This window comes from Macrotis lagotis, chromosome 1, assembly GCF_037893015.1.
Source record: "Macrotis lagotis isolate mMagLag1 chromosome 1, bilby.v1.9.chrom.fasta, whole genome shotgun sequence".
NCBI lineage: Eukaryota > Metazoa > Chordata > Mammalia > Peramelemorphia > Peramelidae > Macrotis > Macrotis lagotis.
In genome coordinates, this window is record NC_133658.1 from 219478103 (window position 1) to 219496811 (window position 18709).

Sequence of the window (18709 nt, forward strand, 5' to 3'; positions counted from 1 at the left end):
CAAAGAGAAATAATGATAATAATGAGAAAAGTGCAAGTTAAACAATTTTGAGCTGCTCTCTTTATATTGATTAAGTTGATAAACTTAGGTTGGTTTTTGTTTTAATTTGCTTTGCTTTTTTGAAATTGAATCATCTCATCTGGCCTGGCAGTTTAAAGACAACTCATGGCCTGATCCCAATATTGATTAGCATGGAAACTTTAAACTCTATTTTTCCGATCGGCTTCACTACATTTCACCTCAGACAGCCAAGTGACCCATCACTCTAAAGGGCTCACCATATTCAGATACTTAACAGGCAACTGATAACAAAAAATCAAAGAAATTTATTTATGTTGACAAAAATAAAGAACAGAAAAAACAAAATAAAATAAATGGAGCCCATCGTTTTATAGTAAAGTGAATACTCTCTAAATTTTATATATATACACACACACACACACACACACATATATACTATAGCTCAGTCAAAGATAACCTAAAATGTCATCCCAGTAAGACATATCTCAAGGCAGTACTCAGACTGAATGTATCCCTCTCTCTTGATATATATGACTAATCTGCCACCCTTCCTTGATAATTTCACTCAAGATCGTTGCTTCAGTACCAATAATTGTTAGTGATATGCAGAAATCTATTTATTTATACCCACCATGTGTGTATAAAAAGAACTAAAAATAATTCAGAATATCAAGTTTAGAAAAAGCCCAGTCTATGAGAAACTGATGTTCCTGAGGTTGATCAGAGTTGGGTCAGAGTTCCCATTGTCCTGAAAATGTCTTTCAGACCCAAGATTGTTGCCTGGAACAGTGTGGGCCCAGGATAGAGCAGTATCTCTTTTTTAGCAATTATATCCTTTTAATCATTTGGTATAAATAAAGTCATGTTGATAGCATTTTATGAGCAAGGATTGTTTTGTTGCATTCCAATCCCAAACCTGAATCACAGATGTGGCTTAAGTTAAGCCCAGCCCAAAATATTTGGTCTTGTCAACAGAATGAAATTACAATGACCTTCTGGTAACTTTCTTGGCTAAAGTGGGAAATAGGCAATGCTGGTGGGGGAAGGGGAAAGAAAGCATTAGGTTATTTCTTTTTTTTTTTTTAGGGTTTTATTTTTTGCTAGGAAAATGGGGTTAAGTGGCTTGCCCAAGGCCACACAGCTAGGTAATTATTAAGTGAGACCAGATTTGAACCCAGGTACTCCTGACTCCAAGGCCGGTGCTTTATCCACTATGCCACCTAGCTGCCCCCACATAAGGTTATTTCAAAGAAAGGTCATAGTGTCCAGACTAGGCCAGTGACTTTGACTTAGGTTCCTGGGAAAATTCTAGAATAGATCATTTAAGAGATAGGTAATAAACATCTCAAAAGGGTATGGATCATCCCAAAATTCAGCATGGCTTCATAAAGAACAAGTCCTGCTGGCCTAACCTCATTTCTTTTGTTAGATGTGATTATTAAAATAGTAGATGAAAAAATAAAACCCAGAATCCCACAATATGTTGTTTATAAGAAATATATTTGAAGCAGAATGAAACATTCAGAATAAAGGTAAAAGGCTGAAGTACAATTTATTATGCTTCAGTTAAAGTGAAAAAAGCTGGAATAGAAATCCTTATCTCAGACAAAACAAAAGCAAAAATAGATCTCATTAAAAGGGATAAGGAAGGAAACTACATCTTCCTAAAAGGTATAGCAGACAATGAAGTAATATCATTATTAAACATATTCACCAAGGGGGAAAGCATCCAGATTTTTAGAGAAGTTAAATGAGTTACAGGAAGTCATAGAAAGCAAAACTATATTGGTGGGGGTCCTCAACCTTCCTCTCTCAAAATTAGATAAATCTAACCACAAAATAAACAAGAAGAAAATTAAGGAGTGAATAGAATTTTAGAAAAGTTAGAAATGATAGACCTCTGGGGTCTGTGAATGGGGATAGATAGGAATATATCATCTTCTCTGTGGTACATGCACCTACACAAAAACTGATCAAGTTCTAGGGCATAAAAATCAAATGCATCCTATTCAATTCTTAAAGCAATAAAAATCATATGTAAAAATGGGTCACAGAAAGGTAGACTAAAAATTAATTGGAACTAGATAACCTAATTTTAAAGAATGAGTGTATTGAAACAACAAATCATAGAAATAATTATTTTGTTCAAGATAATGATACTGAGACAATATACCAAAACTTGTAAGATACGACTACAGTAATAATTAGGGGAAATTTTATATCTCTAAATGCTTACATGAATAAAATTGATAAAGAGATCAATGAATTGGGCATGCAACTAAGAAAGCCAGAAAAAGAACAAATTAAAAATTTCCAATTAATTATAAAATTGGAAATCCTGAAAATCAAAAGAGAAATTAATAAAATTGAAAGGAAGAAAACTATTGAACTTCTAAATAAAACTAAGAAGAGGTTATAAGAAAAAACCCACTAAAATAGATAAAATTTTGGTTAAAAAAGAAGGAAGAAAATCAAATTGCCAGTATAAAAATGCAAAGGGTGAAGTCACCTCCAAAGAGGAAGAAATTAAAGTATTAATTTGGAGTTATTTTGCCTAATGGTATGTCAATAAATGTGAGAATCTAAGTGAAATAGATGAATATTTACAAAAATATAAATTGCCCAGATTAACAGAAGAGGAAGTAAAGTACTTAAAGAACCCCATTTCAGAAAAAGAAATTGAACAAGTCATCAATGAAATTCCTAAGAAAAAATCTCCAGGGCCAGATGGATTAACATGGGAATTCTACTAAACATTGAAAGAACAATTAATTCCAATTCTGTTTTAATTATTTGAAAAAATAATTGGAGGAGTTCTGTCAAATTCCTTCTTTGATACTAATATGACACTTTTACCTAAACCAGGAAGAGTCAAAACAAAGACAATTATAGACCAATTTCTCTAATGAATATGGATGCAAAAGTTGTAAATAAAACATTAGCAAAGAGATTACAGCAAGTTATCACAATATTCTATAATCAGGTAGAATTTACACCAGGAATGCAGGATTGATTCAATATTAGGAAAACTATCAGCATAATTGACCATATCAATAACAAAACTAACAGAAATCAAGGTTGCAGACCCTCCAAGGAAAGCCTCTAACACCCCTTAGTGACCAGCCCACTTAGGGTTACTAAACTCAGTGAGCAAACCTCTAGGATTTTTAAAAACAAAGGTCTGTGAATAGCCCCTCCCCCAACAGAAGATCCTAGGAAAATGAAGAAAGGCCAGTGAAAAGGGGGGAGGAGTCCATTAAAAGCTACCTTGAATAAAGACCCTAACTCAGAGAGTGCTAGAACTTCTGAGGATCATATGAATTGGTCTCTAGCCCAGAAAGACTTCTTAGAAGTGATCATGAAGGAGTTTGAAAACCAATTGGAAAAATTGGGAAAAGAAACCCAAGAGAAAATTAACACCTTACAAGAAGAAATTAACAATTTGCAACAGGAAAATAATTTTCTCACACCACAATTGAGCAAACAGATAACTCCTCCAAAAATAGAAAAGGAGTTGCAAAAGGTAAATGAAGAAAATTCTTCTCTAAAAAAAGGAATGGAATCTGTGGAAACTAATGACTTCATGAGACAACAAAAATCTATTAAACAAGTAGTAAAGAAGAAGTAAACAAAACCAAAAAACTGAAAAAACTGAAGAAAATGTAAAATACCTCATCAGCAAAACTACTGACCTAGAGAATAGTTCCAGGAGAGACAACTTAAGAAGCACTGGGCTTCCTGAACACATTGAGGATAAAAAAAGTCAGCATCAATACTTCAAAATTTTTTGAAGGAAAATTTCCCTGATATCATGGAACCAGAGGGCAAAATAGTTAGTGAAAGAATACATCAATCCCAGGGGTGGCTAGGTGGCACAGTGGATAGAGTACTGGCCCTGGAGTCAGGAGTCCCTGAGTTCAAATCTGGCCTCAGACACTTAAAATTACCTAGCTGTGTGGCCTTGGGCAAGTCACTTAACCCCATTGCCTTGCAAAAACTTAAAAAATAAAGAATGCGGGGCGGCTAGGTGGCATAGTGGATAAAGCACCGGCCCTGGAGTCAGGAGTACCTGGGTTCAAATCCAGTCTCAGACACTTAATAATTACCTAGCTATCTGGCCTTGGGCAAGTCACTTAACCCCATTTGCCTTGGGAAAAAACCTAAAAAAAAAGAATGCATCAATCCCTACTGGAAAGGGATCCCCAAATTAAAGCACCAAGGAATATTGTGGTTGAATTTCAAAATTATCAGATAAAAGAGAAAATCCTGCAAGCAGCCAGAAAGAAATAATTTAGATACCAAGGAGCCACAGTAAGTATTACACAGGACTTGCCTATATCAACATTAAGGGATTGAAGGCCCTGGAATATGATATTCCAAAGAGTATGGGAGATTGGAATGCAGCCAAGAATCCACTGTCTTGCAAAACTAAGCCTTTTCTACCAATGGAAAAGATGGACATTTAATGAAATAAGAGTCTTCCAACTTTTCCTGACTAAAAGACCAGAGCTAAATAGAAAATTTGGAAAAATGTGGGAAAACTGGAACATTAAAGTATTGGTGGGAGTTCTGGCCAAGATGGCAGAGAAAAGCCAGGCACTGTGCTAAGGTCTCCTGGCTTTCTCTCAGAAATAATATGAAATGAGCTTCTTAAGAGAATTCAAATCCAAAAATCCAAAGAAAAGCAAAGTTGAAGAACATCTACCAACAAGGTAGACTTTTACCAACAGGAGACTCAGGAGACAGATGAAAAGGGGAAAAAATGTAAAAGAAAAAAAATTGCTATCCACTAAGATGAAACTGGCTAAGTCCCCACCTGGGAGAAAGATTCTCATAACATTTGAGAATTGTAACTCTATTAGAGAGAATATACTTAGCTAGAAGTAATGGACACTCATGACTTGTCTGTGACTGAGAACGATTTAAAAACACTATTTCCATAAAAAGGGGGGAGCAGTAAAGAGACCGGAGGATGGAGAAGATTAGATGGAGTAAATCACATTACATGAAGAGGTACAAAGGGCCTACTGCAATAGAAGGAAAAAAGGGAGGAGGTGAGAGCCACCTGAATCTTCCTCTCATAAAAGAAAAAGGCTCAAAGAAGGATTAACATACAAAGTTAAGTTAAAAACTTATTAACTTTTCAAATATCAAAAGGGGGGAAAGGGAAGAGGGGAGGAAAAGGGGAACTATCAGAAAAAAAGGAAGAAAGGACAAAGGGAAAGGGGAAAGATAGGGGAGGGGGCAGATATAAGTGGACAAACACAAAAAAGGAGGTGGTATTCAGAAGTAAAATACTGGAGAGTATGGATAAAGCAAAATAAGGGGAAAAATACAAAATGAGGGAAGATAACATGAATAGCAATAAAGAGTTAGTAATTATAACTCTGAATGTGAATGGAATGGACTCTTCCATAAAATTTAAGTGAATAGCAAAGTGGATTAAAACCAGAATCCTGCAATATGCTGCTTACAAGAAACTCATTTGAGGCAGAGAGAGATACATGTAGTGTAGAGGTAAAAGGTTGGAGCAGAATATATTTTGCTTCAATTGAAGTGAAAAAGGCAGGGGGGTAGCAATTCTTATCTCAGACAAAGCAGCTACCAAAATAGATTTCATTAAAAGAGATAAGGAAAGAAACTATATCCTCTTAAAAGGTACCATAGATAATAAAACAATTTCATTACTAAATATGTATGCACCAGATGGGGTATAGCATCCAGATTCTTAGAGGAGAAACTGAATGAGCTACAGGAAGACATAGACAGCAAAACTCTACTTGTGGAAGATCATAACCTCCCTCTCAAATTTAGAGAAATCTAACCATAAAATAAACAAGGAAGTTAAGGTGGTAAATAAAATGTTAGAAAACCTAGACATGATAGACCTTTGCAGAAGACTGAATGGGGACAGAAAGGAATATATTTTTTTTCCTTCTATACAAGGCATTTACACAAAAATTGCCCATGTAATAGGGCATAAAAACCTTATAATCAAATTCAGAAAGGCAGAAATAGTTAATACTTCCTTTTCAGATCATAATGCAATAAAAATCACATGCCCAAAATGGCCATGGTGAGACAGACTTAAAACAAACTGGAAACTAAATAACCTCGTTTTAAAGAATGAGTAGATCAAGCAACAATGACTAGTCAACATATCAAAACCTATGGAATTCATTCAAGGCAGTTGTCAGGGGATATATAATTTCTTTAACTACTTGCATGAATAAAATAGAGAAACAGGAAATCAATGAACTAAGCATGCAAATAAAAAATTAAAGAAAGAACAAATCAAAAACCCCAATTAAATACTAAATTAGAAATTCTAAAAATTAAAGGAGAAATTAATAAAATTGAAGGCAAGAAAGCTATTGTACTAATTAATAAAAGCAAGAGTTTGTTTTATGAAAAAACAATAAAATTGATAAACCTTTAGTTAATTTGATTAAAAAAAGAAAGAAAGAAGAAAACCAATTTACTAATATCATAAATGGAAAAAGGTAAACTCACCAACAATGAGGAAGAAATTAAAGAAATAATTTGGAATTATTTTGCCCAACTATATGCCACTAAATTTGATAGTCTAAGTGAAATGGATGAATTTTTATGAAAATATAAGTTGCCCAGGTTAAATGAAGAGTAAATCAAATACTTAAATAACCCTATATCAGAAAAATGAATTTTAACAACCTATCATTGAACTCCCTAAGAAAAAAATCTCCAGTACCAGATGGATTCACAAGTGAATTCTATCAAATATTAAGGAACAATTGGTTCCAATTCTGTATAAACTCTTTGGAAAAATAGGTGAAGTGGGACTTTGCCTAACTCCTTCTATGACATCATAATGGTGTTGATACCTAGACCAGGAAGAGTCAAAAAAGAGAAAGAAAATTATAGATCAATTTCCCTAATGAATATGGATGCAAAAATCTTAAGTAAAATCTTAGTAAAGAGATTACATGAGGCTATCACTAGGATAATACACTATGACCAAGCAGGATGTATTCCAGGATTACAGGGTTGGTTTAATATTAGGAAAATTGTTAGTATAATTGACTATATCAATAACAAACCTAACAGAAATCATATGATTATCTCAATAGAGGCTGAAAAATACAACACCCATTCCTACTAAAATCTCTATAGAGCATAGGAATAAATGGATTGTTCCTTCGGATGATTAGCAGTATCTATCTGAAACCATCAACAAGCATTATATGTAATGGGAATAAACTAAAGGCATTCTCAATAAGATTAGGAGAGAAACAAGGATGTCTGTCATCCCCACTACTATTCAATATTGAATTAGAAATGTTAACTTTGGCAATAAGAGAAGGAAAAAGAAATTGAAGGAATAAGAATTGGGAAGGAAGAAACAAAACTTTCACTCTTTGCAGATGGCATGATGGCATACTTAGAGAATCCTAAAAAATTATCTAAAAAATTACTAGAAACCATTAGCAACTTTAGCAAAGTCACAGGATATAAAATAAACCCTCATAAATCTTCAGCATTTCTATATATATTAATAGCAAGATAAAGCAGCAAGAATTAAAAAGAGAAATTTCATTTAAAGTAACTGCAAACAATATAAAATACTTGGAAGTCTACCTGCCAAGGCAGACTCAAAACCTCTATGAAAACAACTATAAAACACTTTTCACACAAATAAAATCAGATTTAAATAACTGGGCAAAAAGCAACTGCTCTTGGATAGGCTGAGCTAATATAACAAAAATGACAATTTTACCTGAATTAATCTACTTATTTAGTACCTTACCAAACAAACTTCCAAAAAATTACTTTAATGAGCTAGAAGAAACTGTAACTAAATCCATATGGAGAAACAAACAGGGATTTAATGAAAAAAAGGGGCAGAAGAACTTGGCTTAGCTTTATCAGATCTAAAATTATACTATCAAGCATCAGTCATCTAAACTGTCTGGTATTGGCTAAGAAATAGTGGTGGATCAGTGGAATAGATTAGGTGCAAATGAGACAAGCTTCTGGGATAAGAACTCTCTCTTCGATAAAAAAAAACTGTTGGGGGATAATTGGTAGTTAGTAGGGCAGAAACTTGGATTAGACCAACATCTCACACCCTATACCAAGATAAGATCAAAATGGGTACAGGATTTGTACATAAGATAATATTATAGCAAACCAGGAGATTAAGGAATAGTTTACTTGTCAGATCATGGAAAGGGAAGGAGTTTATGACCAATGATGAGATGGAGAACATCATTATAAACAAATTAGATATTTTTGATTACATTAAATTAAAAAACTTTTGCACTGTAACCAAGATCAAAAGAAATATAGTAAATTGGGAAGCAATTTTTATAACTAGTACTTCTGACAAAGGATTCATTTCTAAAATACACAGAGGGTTGGCTAGGTGGGGCAGTGGATAAAGCACTAGCCCTGGAGTCAGGAGTACCTGGGTTCAAATCCAGGCTCAGACACTTAATAATTACCTAGCCATGTGGCCTTGGGCAAGCCACTTAACCCCATTTGCCTTGCAAAACAACCCTAAAAAATAAAAAATAAAATAAAATATATAGAGAACTGAGTCAAATTTATAAGAAATAAACAAGCTATTCCCCAATCGACAAATGATCAAAGGATATGCAGAGGCAATTTACAGATGAGGAAATCAAAGCTATCCATAGTCATAAGAAAAATTGCTCTAAATCATTACTGATTAGAGAAACGCAAATTAAAACAGCTCTAAGGGACCACCTCACACTTATCAGATTGGCCAATATAACCAGAAAGGACAATGTTCAATGTTGGAAGGGATGTGGTAAATCTAGGATAATAATACTTTGTTGGTGGAGCTGTGAACTCATCCAACCTTTCTGGAGAGCAATCTGGAATTAAGCCCAAAAGGCAATAAAATGTGCATATCCTTTGATCTAGCAATACCACTACTGGGTCTATACCCTGAAGAGATGATGCAAAAGGGTAAAAAACATCACTTGTACAAAAATATTCATAGCATCCCTGTTTGTAGTAGCATAGAATTGGAAATCAAGTGATTATCCATCAATTGGGGAATGGCTGAACAAATTATGGTATATGTATGTATATTATGGAACATTATTGTTCTATTAGAAACCAAGAGGGATAGGAATTCAGAGAAGCCTGAAAAGACTTGTATGAACTGATGATGAGAGAGATGAACAGAACCAGAAGAACATTGTATACCCTAACAGCAATATGGGGGTGAAGATAAATCTTATTGGACTTGCCCATTCAGGGACAATTTTAGGGCACCTATGAGAGAATACCATCTGTACCCAGAGAAAGAACTGTGTTGTTTAAACAAAGACCAAAGTCTATTACCTTCAGTTTTTTTATAAAAAAGTTTCTTATGTACTACATAATTTTGCTACTTCTAAGATTTTATTTTCTCCTCAAGGATATGCCTTCTCTCCCAACACATTCACTTTCAATGTATAGCATGGAATGTAAAGATTTTCAGGCTGCCGTCTGTTGGGGGATGGAGGAGGGAAGGGAGAGTAGAGAAAAGATTGTAAAATTCAAAACCTTACAGAAAATGATGGGTTGAAACTACTATTTTATATGATTGGAAAACAAATAAAATATTAATTAAAAATTAAAGTATTGGTGGTAGAGTTGTAAATTGATCCAACCATTCTGGAGAGCAATTTGGAACTCCTATCCAAAAGGTCATAAAACTGTGCATTACCCCTGATCCAGCAATTCCTGGTCTATATTCCAAAGGATCATAAAAAGGGAAAAAAATATTCACATGTACAAAAATATAGCAGCTTTCTTTGTAGTGGCAAAGAACTGGAAATTGAGAGGACGCCCATCAGTTGTGGAATGACTGAAGGTGTGGTATATGAATATGATAGAATACTATTGTTCTGCATGAAATAATGAACAGGAGGACTTCAAAAAAGCCTGGAGAAACTTACATGAACTGATTCTGAGAGAAATGAAGAGAACCTAGAGAAGATTGTGCACATTAACAACAAGAGTGTGTGATGATCAACTATAATGGACTTAGCTCTTTTTCAGCAGGACAATGATCAAAGACAATTCTAAAGGACTTGTGATGGAAACTACCATCCACATCCAGAGAAAGAACTGAGGAGTTTGATTACAGACTATTTTCCATTTAAAATTTGTTTATTTTGTATTTTTGCTTTTCTTTTTATCTCCCATGGTTTTTTATCCCTTTTGTTCTGATTCATCTTTCACAACATTACTAATATGTTTAACATAGTTTCATATATAAATATATATATATATATACATATATTCATATGTGAAACCTAAAATAAAATAAAATAGTATAATTTTCCTAGATTTTAGCAAAGACATTGATAAAGTTTCTCATGTTATTCTTGTGGAGAAGATGGAGAGATATGAAATAGAGATGGATTCAGAATTGGTTGAATTGAAAGAGTTAATGGCATAGTGTCAATGTGGGAGGAGATCGCCAGCTGAGGACTCAGGGATCTGTCCTAGACTCTAGGTTATTTAACAGTTTTATGCAACTTAGATAAAAACATAAATGGAATTCTCATCATATTTGCAGATGATGGGAGAGATAACTAACACAGGAGATGGCAGGAGCAAGATCTTGACAGTGTTGCCTTTAGATGAATCTAATAAGATGAAATTCAAAAAAGTTATCTACCTATTTTGAGTGCACCAAAACAAAGAAAGAAACTTCATGAATATAGGTTGGATTAGATTAATGATTATCAGGTGTTCTGTAAAAGTTTGGGGTTTAAGTAGACTGCAAGTCCAATACAAGACAGCAGTATGATATAGTAGCCATAAAAAGCTGATGTGCACTTTTGCTGCATTAAAAGCTTCCAGGAATAGAGCATTGAGCTCCTGTCAGACTTCACCTGGAGGACTGGGTTCACTTTGGGGTGCCGAAGTTTAAAAAAGACATTGATACACTGGAATAGACATAGGAGAGCAACTAGGATGATTAAAGCCCTTAATTCCTAATTGATAGGAATTGTTTGAAGGAATAAGACATGTGAAGAAGAATAGATTCAAGGGGAGAGATGAGATCTGTCTTCAAAGTTTGTGAATGGTTGCCATATGGAAGAAGATTTAGGCTTATCCTACTTGGCCCTGGAAGGTCAAACCAGAAACAAACCCATAAATTTAGGCTTGATATTAAAGAAAACAACAACAATGACAACTTCCTAATAATTAGAGCTGAATAAAAGTGTAATGGTCACTCTCAGAAGGTAATGGATTGCACCTTCATGGAAGGCTCCAAGAAGTGACTTTTTTTCTTCTTTTTTTTCTAATATGAATTAGACAAGGTGACAACTAAGATATCTAACAACTCTTAAATCCTGTGATTCTGTAAGTGTATTCTGGTACCTTGTAGTTGTTATACTTTTAGGTGTACATAGGTATCTGTCTTAATAGGAAAAAAAGAGCACCCCCCCACCCCCACCCCTCTCTGCAGGATTTCCCTTTGCAGCCTGTTTCAAAGGGTAGGTCAGCAAAAGAAATGAGTTTAGTGAACTGGATCCATGCCAACCCCTAATCCCTACTGACTGGCCTTTGTCAGGAATAATTAGATCTTGCCCTTTGGAAGGTGCTACACCTGAGTATTATCAAATTTTAACTATGGGAATCCTTTGTCACAAAACCATAAAGACTTAGGCAGAGTAATATGTGAAATACAAGCAGGAAATTGGGACAACTCCAGTGGTTAACTGGAAAAATATGATTGGCAACACAAACAGATGCTCTGGGGATGATGGTAAGAGGTATTGTGTCCACAGCCATTTTAGGTGGAGAGTGATAATACCTTCTCCCATAAGAAGCCATAAGGCTCTTGAAACATAAGATCTAAAAGTAGATTACTGCACTAGCCTTGGAGTCTTAGAAGGACCTGAGTTCAAATCCAGCCTCAGACACTTAATAATTACCTAGCTGTGTGATACTGGGCAAGTGATTTAACCCCACTGTCTTGTAAAAAAAATCAAAATAGATAACTGATAAACCAAATTCATGTGAAAAAAGGGGATCTTGTAACTGATTTACTGGCAATCTTGAGACCTTGGATAAATAGTAAAGGGCAGAAGAAGAAGTCAGTCCTCCAGAAGAGAAATTAAAAGGGCAATGACTTTATATCACTTGGGTGATGTGGATAATACAGGTAGAGATAAAGATCATTTGTCTGGGAACATTAAATTGGTGGCACTATGGTATAAGTCTCAGTATCTACAAAGATACAAAGAGAGATTGTATGCAAGAGTTTTATTTAACTACTTATCAACTACTTTGCTACTGATGATCTTGTCATATAAGGGGAACTGGTGACTGTGTTAATGGCACATTATTGATGATCTGGTCTTTTTTCTGGTCTTGCTCTTGTTCATCTTTGTTGGCTAACATTGGAAGACCAACTTTGAACTCCCTTCTCCCCAATTAATGGACTGTATTATTTTTTTCAGAAATTTTGTATTTTGTGCTGTTTCTCTTTTCTTATATTTATATTGACTCCTCATTTTCTGCTTATATTAAGCTTCTTCCTAGGCACAGAAATGTTTTAGTGATTTTTTAAGGGGTAGCATAATCACAATAGAATTTGTAGTACCTTGCCAGGAAGGGATGGAATAGAATGTGTTGTGATTAAAAAAATTTAAAAAAAGAATTTGGTTGTTCCAGAGGATTAAGGGGAAAAAAAAAGGTCAGGATCATGATTTTTTAAATTTGACAATTCCTGTTGTGAAATGTCATTATGAGCCAATATTTCTGCCCTAAAGAAAGTGGAGGTAGAGAGGTATAGCGTCTGATTTTTAGCAATAATATCTTTTTAATACTTTACTGTAAAAAAAGTCATTCTGATTGCATTTCAGGACCCAGGAGGATTTCATTACCTTCTAATCTCAAGCCTGAATCAAACTGTCCTGAGTTAGGAGTTAGGGCAGGCCTTCATATATATATATATATATATATATATATATATATATATATATATACATATACATATATATGCATACATACACACACACACACACACACACACACACACACACACACACACACATAAAATAGGACCAGCTCAGTTTTGTTCTAATGTGGAATCCATTCAGATTTATGCTTAATTAGATAATCAGTGAGCTCCCTTCTGACTTTCAAATTCTGTGATTTTGTGATTCTTCTTATTCAATTCTGGGGCTAGCTCATTTTTCACCTGTGATGTCATTCCTTGTGCATAGATGTTCTAATCCAATAGACAGGGATCTTCCTCCACTTGTTTTGCCAGTGTGGATAGCCAGGACAATATCTTTTGAGACATTGTGGATCTCATTATCATCTATTAATTGAGTATATTTATACCTACATTCTCTTGTTGTTTGGACATTTTCAATTGTATCCTACTGGTTTTTATTTAGTTTTTGCAAGGCAAATGGGGTTAAGTGGCTTGCCCAAGGCCACACAGCTAGGTAATTATTAAGTATTTGAGGCCAGATTTGAACTCAGGTACTCCGGACTCCAAGGCTGGTACTCTATCCACTGCACCACCTAGCCAACCCAATGTATCCTATTCTTCATGATCTTACTTGAGATTTTCTTGGAAGAGAAACTGGAGGGACTTGCCATTTCCTTCTCCAATTGAGTTTATAAATAAGGAAACTGAGGCAACAGGGTTAAGTGACTGTCCAGGTCATATAGTGATTAAGTTTCTGAGGGTAGATTTGGATTTGAACACATTTAGATGTCTTCCTGACTCTAGGCTTGTTACTCCATCCACTGTGCCACTTAGCTGCCCTACCTATTTTCTCTTCCTCCCAAAATTATTATGAAAATCATAGACTTTATTAACCAAAAAATATTAAATCAACATAAGTTGTGTCATTAATAATTAATAATCACTATTATTAAAATAATAATCATTATTACTAGTATTTATGATAATAATTATATTATAATACATAATTAGAATAATTAATAGCAGTGTTAATGAAGATGATAATAATAGCCCCCTTTTAACAGTCTTATGATTTCATTGGTATAGGAAATTCCTATAGAGAAATTTCTATACCAATAGTTTCCTATTCCAATAAAATTTCAATCCAAGAAAAAAATTATCATTATCATTGTTACTACAAATATTAGAACGTGTAATTTGTTCGTCAGCATCCTTTCATGGGTTCCAGCCACTGGCCAGATACTAAGCCCTAAGAAACAGACACTGACCCAGTAAAGTAGACTCCCAGAGAAGCTAGAGGAGAATATACTCAAACTATTAACTTACAGAGCTAATTCAGAGATGTAAAATGACTTCCTCAAAGTCAACTAGTGACTGATCTTTTTTTGATTTGTCACCTCTAGGCAATGATCAGATGCACCAGAGGGAGCAGAAAAGAGGAAGAAGGAGGAAATACCTGTCAGGGCGGGTGTCCCGGATAGCCCGGTTACTGGGGATCCGATCGCTCTCCCGCTGGTTGAAGGAGTACAGCTTATAGGGATCCTGGCCGACTTGCCACTTCTTAGCACTCAGGTACCGCCGCTCCTCAAACTCGTCCCATAAGTCACCCCAATCACTATCCAAGGCCTGTGTGACATGAATATGCACTTGGTGAGAACTGTTCAATGACCCCTTGGTCTCTTCCTCACTCACCCTCCTTGACTCCCTTGTCACCCCACCTCGGAAGAGACATCAAATGACTCACAGGGTCAGGAAGGCCGGAGCTGCCTCAAATACTGTGGGGTCCCAGGCAGAATGCAGAGTTTCCCATCTGGGTCATCCCTAGCCTATCCTTGGCAGACCAGAAGAGAAAGCAGTAATTAAAAGCAGTGGCTGCCACATGCAAATCTTACATGAATAGAGTTTTTGCAATGGCTGTTGCTTTTACCCACCAACTCAAGAACTTTATTCTGATCTACAAAATCAATAAGGGTAGAAGAAAATGGGTACAAATGTAGAAGATGATTCATATTAAGAGGAATGGCTAATGAATGCAAGTTATCACTGTAGTTTCTTATTATAATTCTTCAAGATGAGATTGCTGTCTTGTTAAGTATACTTTTCTGGATTCTTGGACTCTTTACTTGAGTCACCAACCCAGTCAAGAAAATCTTCAATTAATCTCAGTGCAGTCAAATTGCTTCCCATTCACACCTTTGCTCTTGCCCCAGGAAAGGTATCCTGAGACAACCAATGGTCCATTTTGGATAATGGATGATTCAAATAGTATGGCAGAAACTAGGCTTGGATCAACATCTTACACTATACATCAAGATAAGGTTAAAATGGGTACAAGATTTGGACTTAAAGGGTGATACCATAAGTTAATTAGAAGAGCATAGTTTAACTGTCAGATATATGGAGAAGGGAAGAATTTATGACAAAAACAAGAACTAAAGAACATTATTAAGTGGAAAATGGATAATTATGATGATAGTATTTCCCCATATATGTGACATACCCTTTTTCAAAAAAATTGGGATCTAAAAACTGGGAGCATCTTATACAGTGTTTATAGATTTTTTTACTTGCATTTCCCATTTTTTTTCCTGTGCTTGTCATCTTTATGCTTACTGTTTTGCACTTGTTACTAGTTTATTAGGTTTTGTTTTGCCATGATCTGCCCAGAAATGGCTCATAAAAGATTTCCATACAGTGCTGAATTCAAATTCAAAGTGATCCAGTTTGCAAAAGCGAAAAGAAATTGCATTACTGAATGTCAATTTGTTCCTCCTCCAACTGAGAAAACAATCCAACACTGGTTACAGGAAGAAGAAACCCTCCTGAAAGCACCATGGCAGAAGAAGTCAGGAGAGGCAAGTCAGCCAAATGACCAGATTTAGAGAGGAAACTGAAGCTATTGATTGAAGAGCAAAGGGCCATTGGAATTCCTGTCCACAAAGATGGTTCAGCATAAGGCAAGAAGAATTGTTGATAAAAAGAAGTGGCAGATTTCAAAGAAGGACATTATTGGTGCTTCAGGTTCATGAAATAGAATGGACTAAGCATGCGCCCATGCATCAGACTTGCCTAAAAGATGCCTGAAAGTATGAGCAGAAGGTCCTTGAATTACATAATGAATAAAACTTGAGTTCAATAACTTTATGTAATACATTTTTTTCAAATTTCCAGCTCCAAAATGAAGGTGCATCTTATACATGGGGAAATATAGGACATTGATTAAAAGGAAAGCAGAAAGATGGGGGAAAGGGCCTCATTCCTCAAATACATAGAGAACAGTCAAATTTATAAGAATACAAGTTATTCCCTAATAGATAAATGATCAAAGGATATAAACAGGTAGTTTTCAGATGAAGATATTAAAGCTATCTAACAGTCATATGAAAAAATTCTCTAAATCACTGTTGATCGGAGAAATACAAATTAAAGCAACTCTGAGGTAACACCTCACACTTATTAGATTGGCTAATATGGTAGAAAAAGGAAAATGGCAGCTGTGGGAGAAGATGTTGAAAAATTCAGATTCTCATGCATTGTTGGTGGAGTGTGAACTGATCCAACTCTTCTGGAGAGAATTTTGGAATTTTGCTCAATTGGTTTTAAAACTATTCATACTTTTGATTCAGCAATGCCACTACTAGAGCTGTATTTGAAAGAAATCATAAAAAGGGGAAAGGACCTACACATGTTCAAATGTGTAGTGGCAAAAGATTAGAAATAGAGAGGTTGCCCATCAACTGAAGAATGGTTGAATAAGTTGTATTACAAAAATGTAATGGAATATTATTGTGCTATAAGAAATGATGAGCAGGTGAATTTTAGAAAAAATATGGAAAGACTGATATGAACTGATGCTGAGTAAAATCAGAAGAACCAGAAGAACATTGTGCAATGATTGACTATAATTGATTTACTCTTCTCAGCAATATAATTATCTAAGACAATTCCAAAGGACAGAAAAATAGATAGAAAAAAAGGATAGAAAATGTTATCCAGAGAAAGAACTATAAATGAAGATTGAAGAATACTATTTTCAATATTTTTTTTACTTTTTGAAGCTTTTCCCTTCTTTTTCTTCTTTCACAATTTGACTACTGTGGAAATATGTTTACATGATTTCACGTGTATAATAACCCACATCAGATTTCTTGCCATCTTGGGGAGAGGGCATAGGATGGAGGGAGAGACAAAAAATTTGAACCTCATCTTATGAAAAATGAATGTTGAAAATGAATAATTCAATTAATCTCAGGGCAGTCAAATTGCTTCCCATCCACAACTTTGTTCTTGCCCCAGGACAGAGCATGTAATTGGAAAAAAAATTCCAAACAATATAGTTACATTCATATATAAATATACATTCTACTATGCATATATAAAATATTATAAAGAAATTTTTTGCATGTTATTATCTCTTTCAGGGTAAGGACAATATTTTGGCCTTATTTTATATCCAGAGCACACATCATGATTCTCCAATAAATGCTTGTTGACTAACTTAAATCCCCTATAATACTACAGGTTTTATCTGTAGCTACCTGTATCCCACAATGGAACCAAAATCAGCTTGTACAGAGTCACACAGTGGAAAGAATGTTGGCTTTGGGGTCAGGGGACCTGGGATTAATTTCTGGTTGGACAGCTTCTTATCTACATGACCTTGGATAAGACAACATTCTCCAAGAGTATCAGTTTCCTCCTATAAGAAATGAGAGGGTTAGACTAAGATGACTTTTAGGATCCTTTCCAACTCAAAAATCTATGTCTCTATAATTGAAAGGGAGTCAGTTGTAACCCCTGAATGAACGGGCCATCCCATCAAAGGGTATAGTTGCCCCATTTCAAAGATCTTAACAAGGTGAAACCCATAAGAAAGATGGCATCCTGACAACTGCCTACTATGGACAACTACAGGAGATGGGTAACAAGGGAGAGAGATCCCAACTTGTTCATTCATTTCAGGTCTAAAGAAAGTTGTGACCTTATCTAATAATTGATCTTTCCCTCTTTGTTAGCTCCTTTGGGAACCAGAGTTCTCCTACTAATAGCACAAAATGAGGCTTTTGAAACCAGTGATTTTTATCCAATAATGGATTTTATTAATGTTGGAAGATAGAGTTGTTGAATTAATGGGCTTGGGGGGAGGGGATGGAGGGCAGAGAAAGGATGTGGTCCTTCCTAAGGGCCGTTCTGATACCACACTGGACTGCATGGGAAGGAATGGATCTCAATTCCCAATTTTTTTACCACCAGACAGAATCATAGATACACAAAACCTTAAGTCTGTATCACCTACTCCCACATTATATGCATGAGGAAGCTGAAAGCCTTAGGCAGGAGGTGATTTGTCCAGTTAATATCAGGGATTTTCTTGGCTTTTTGTTTTTTAAATTTTCAGACTGTCACAATCATTTTGTCCTCCAGAAGAATATGTGTATTATCCTGAATGTCCAGTCTGTATTATTTAATTATTTATTAATTAGTTTCCTGACAAATATGGCATTAGGTAAAACTGCATCACAATGGGGCAATTAGTCATATTGGAACCACTGTCTAAGCATATGCAGCAGGCTAAATCACACTACAGCAGGGTTTGGCAACTGTGTTGGTGGGATTTGGGTTATAATGAATCCCAGCAAAGTTATTATAAATTCATATTGGTTGGGGCAATGCCATATGAGAAAAGGGCAGCACACTGTGGTGGATAGAAAGTTGGTCCTGATGTCAGGA

The 18709-nt window shown here is 35.2% G+C and overlaps 1 protein-coding gene across 1 annotated transcript in view; it reads right to left on the reverse strand.

The window, feature by feature from the left end:
• The window catches only part of GALNT14 (polypeptide N-acetylgalactosaminyltransferase 14), a 353138-nt gene that overhangs the window by 150762 nt on the left and 183667 nt on the right, over positions 1 to 18709 (reverse strand). The window contains exon 2 of the mRNA XM_074209659.1: positions 14436 to 14605. Within this exon, the coding sequence (XP_074065760.1) occupies positions 14436 to 14605 (170 nt within the window). The remainder of the gene's footprint in view (positions 1 to 14435; positions 14606 to 18709) is intronic.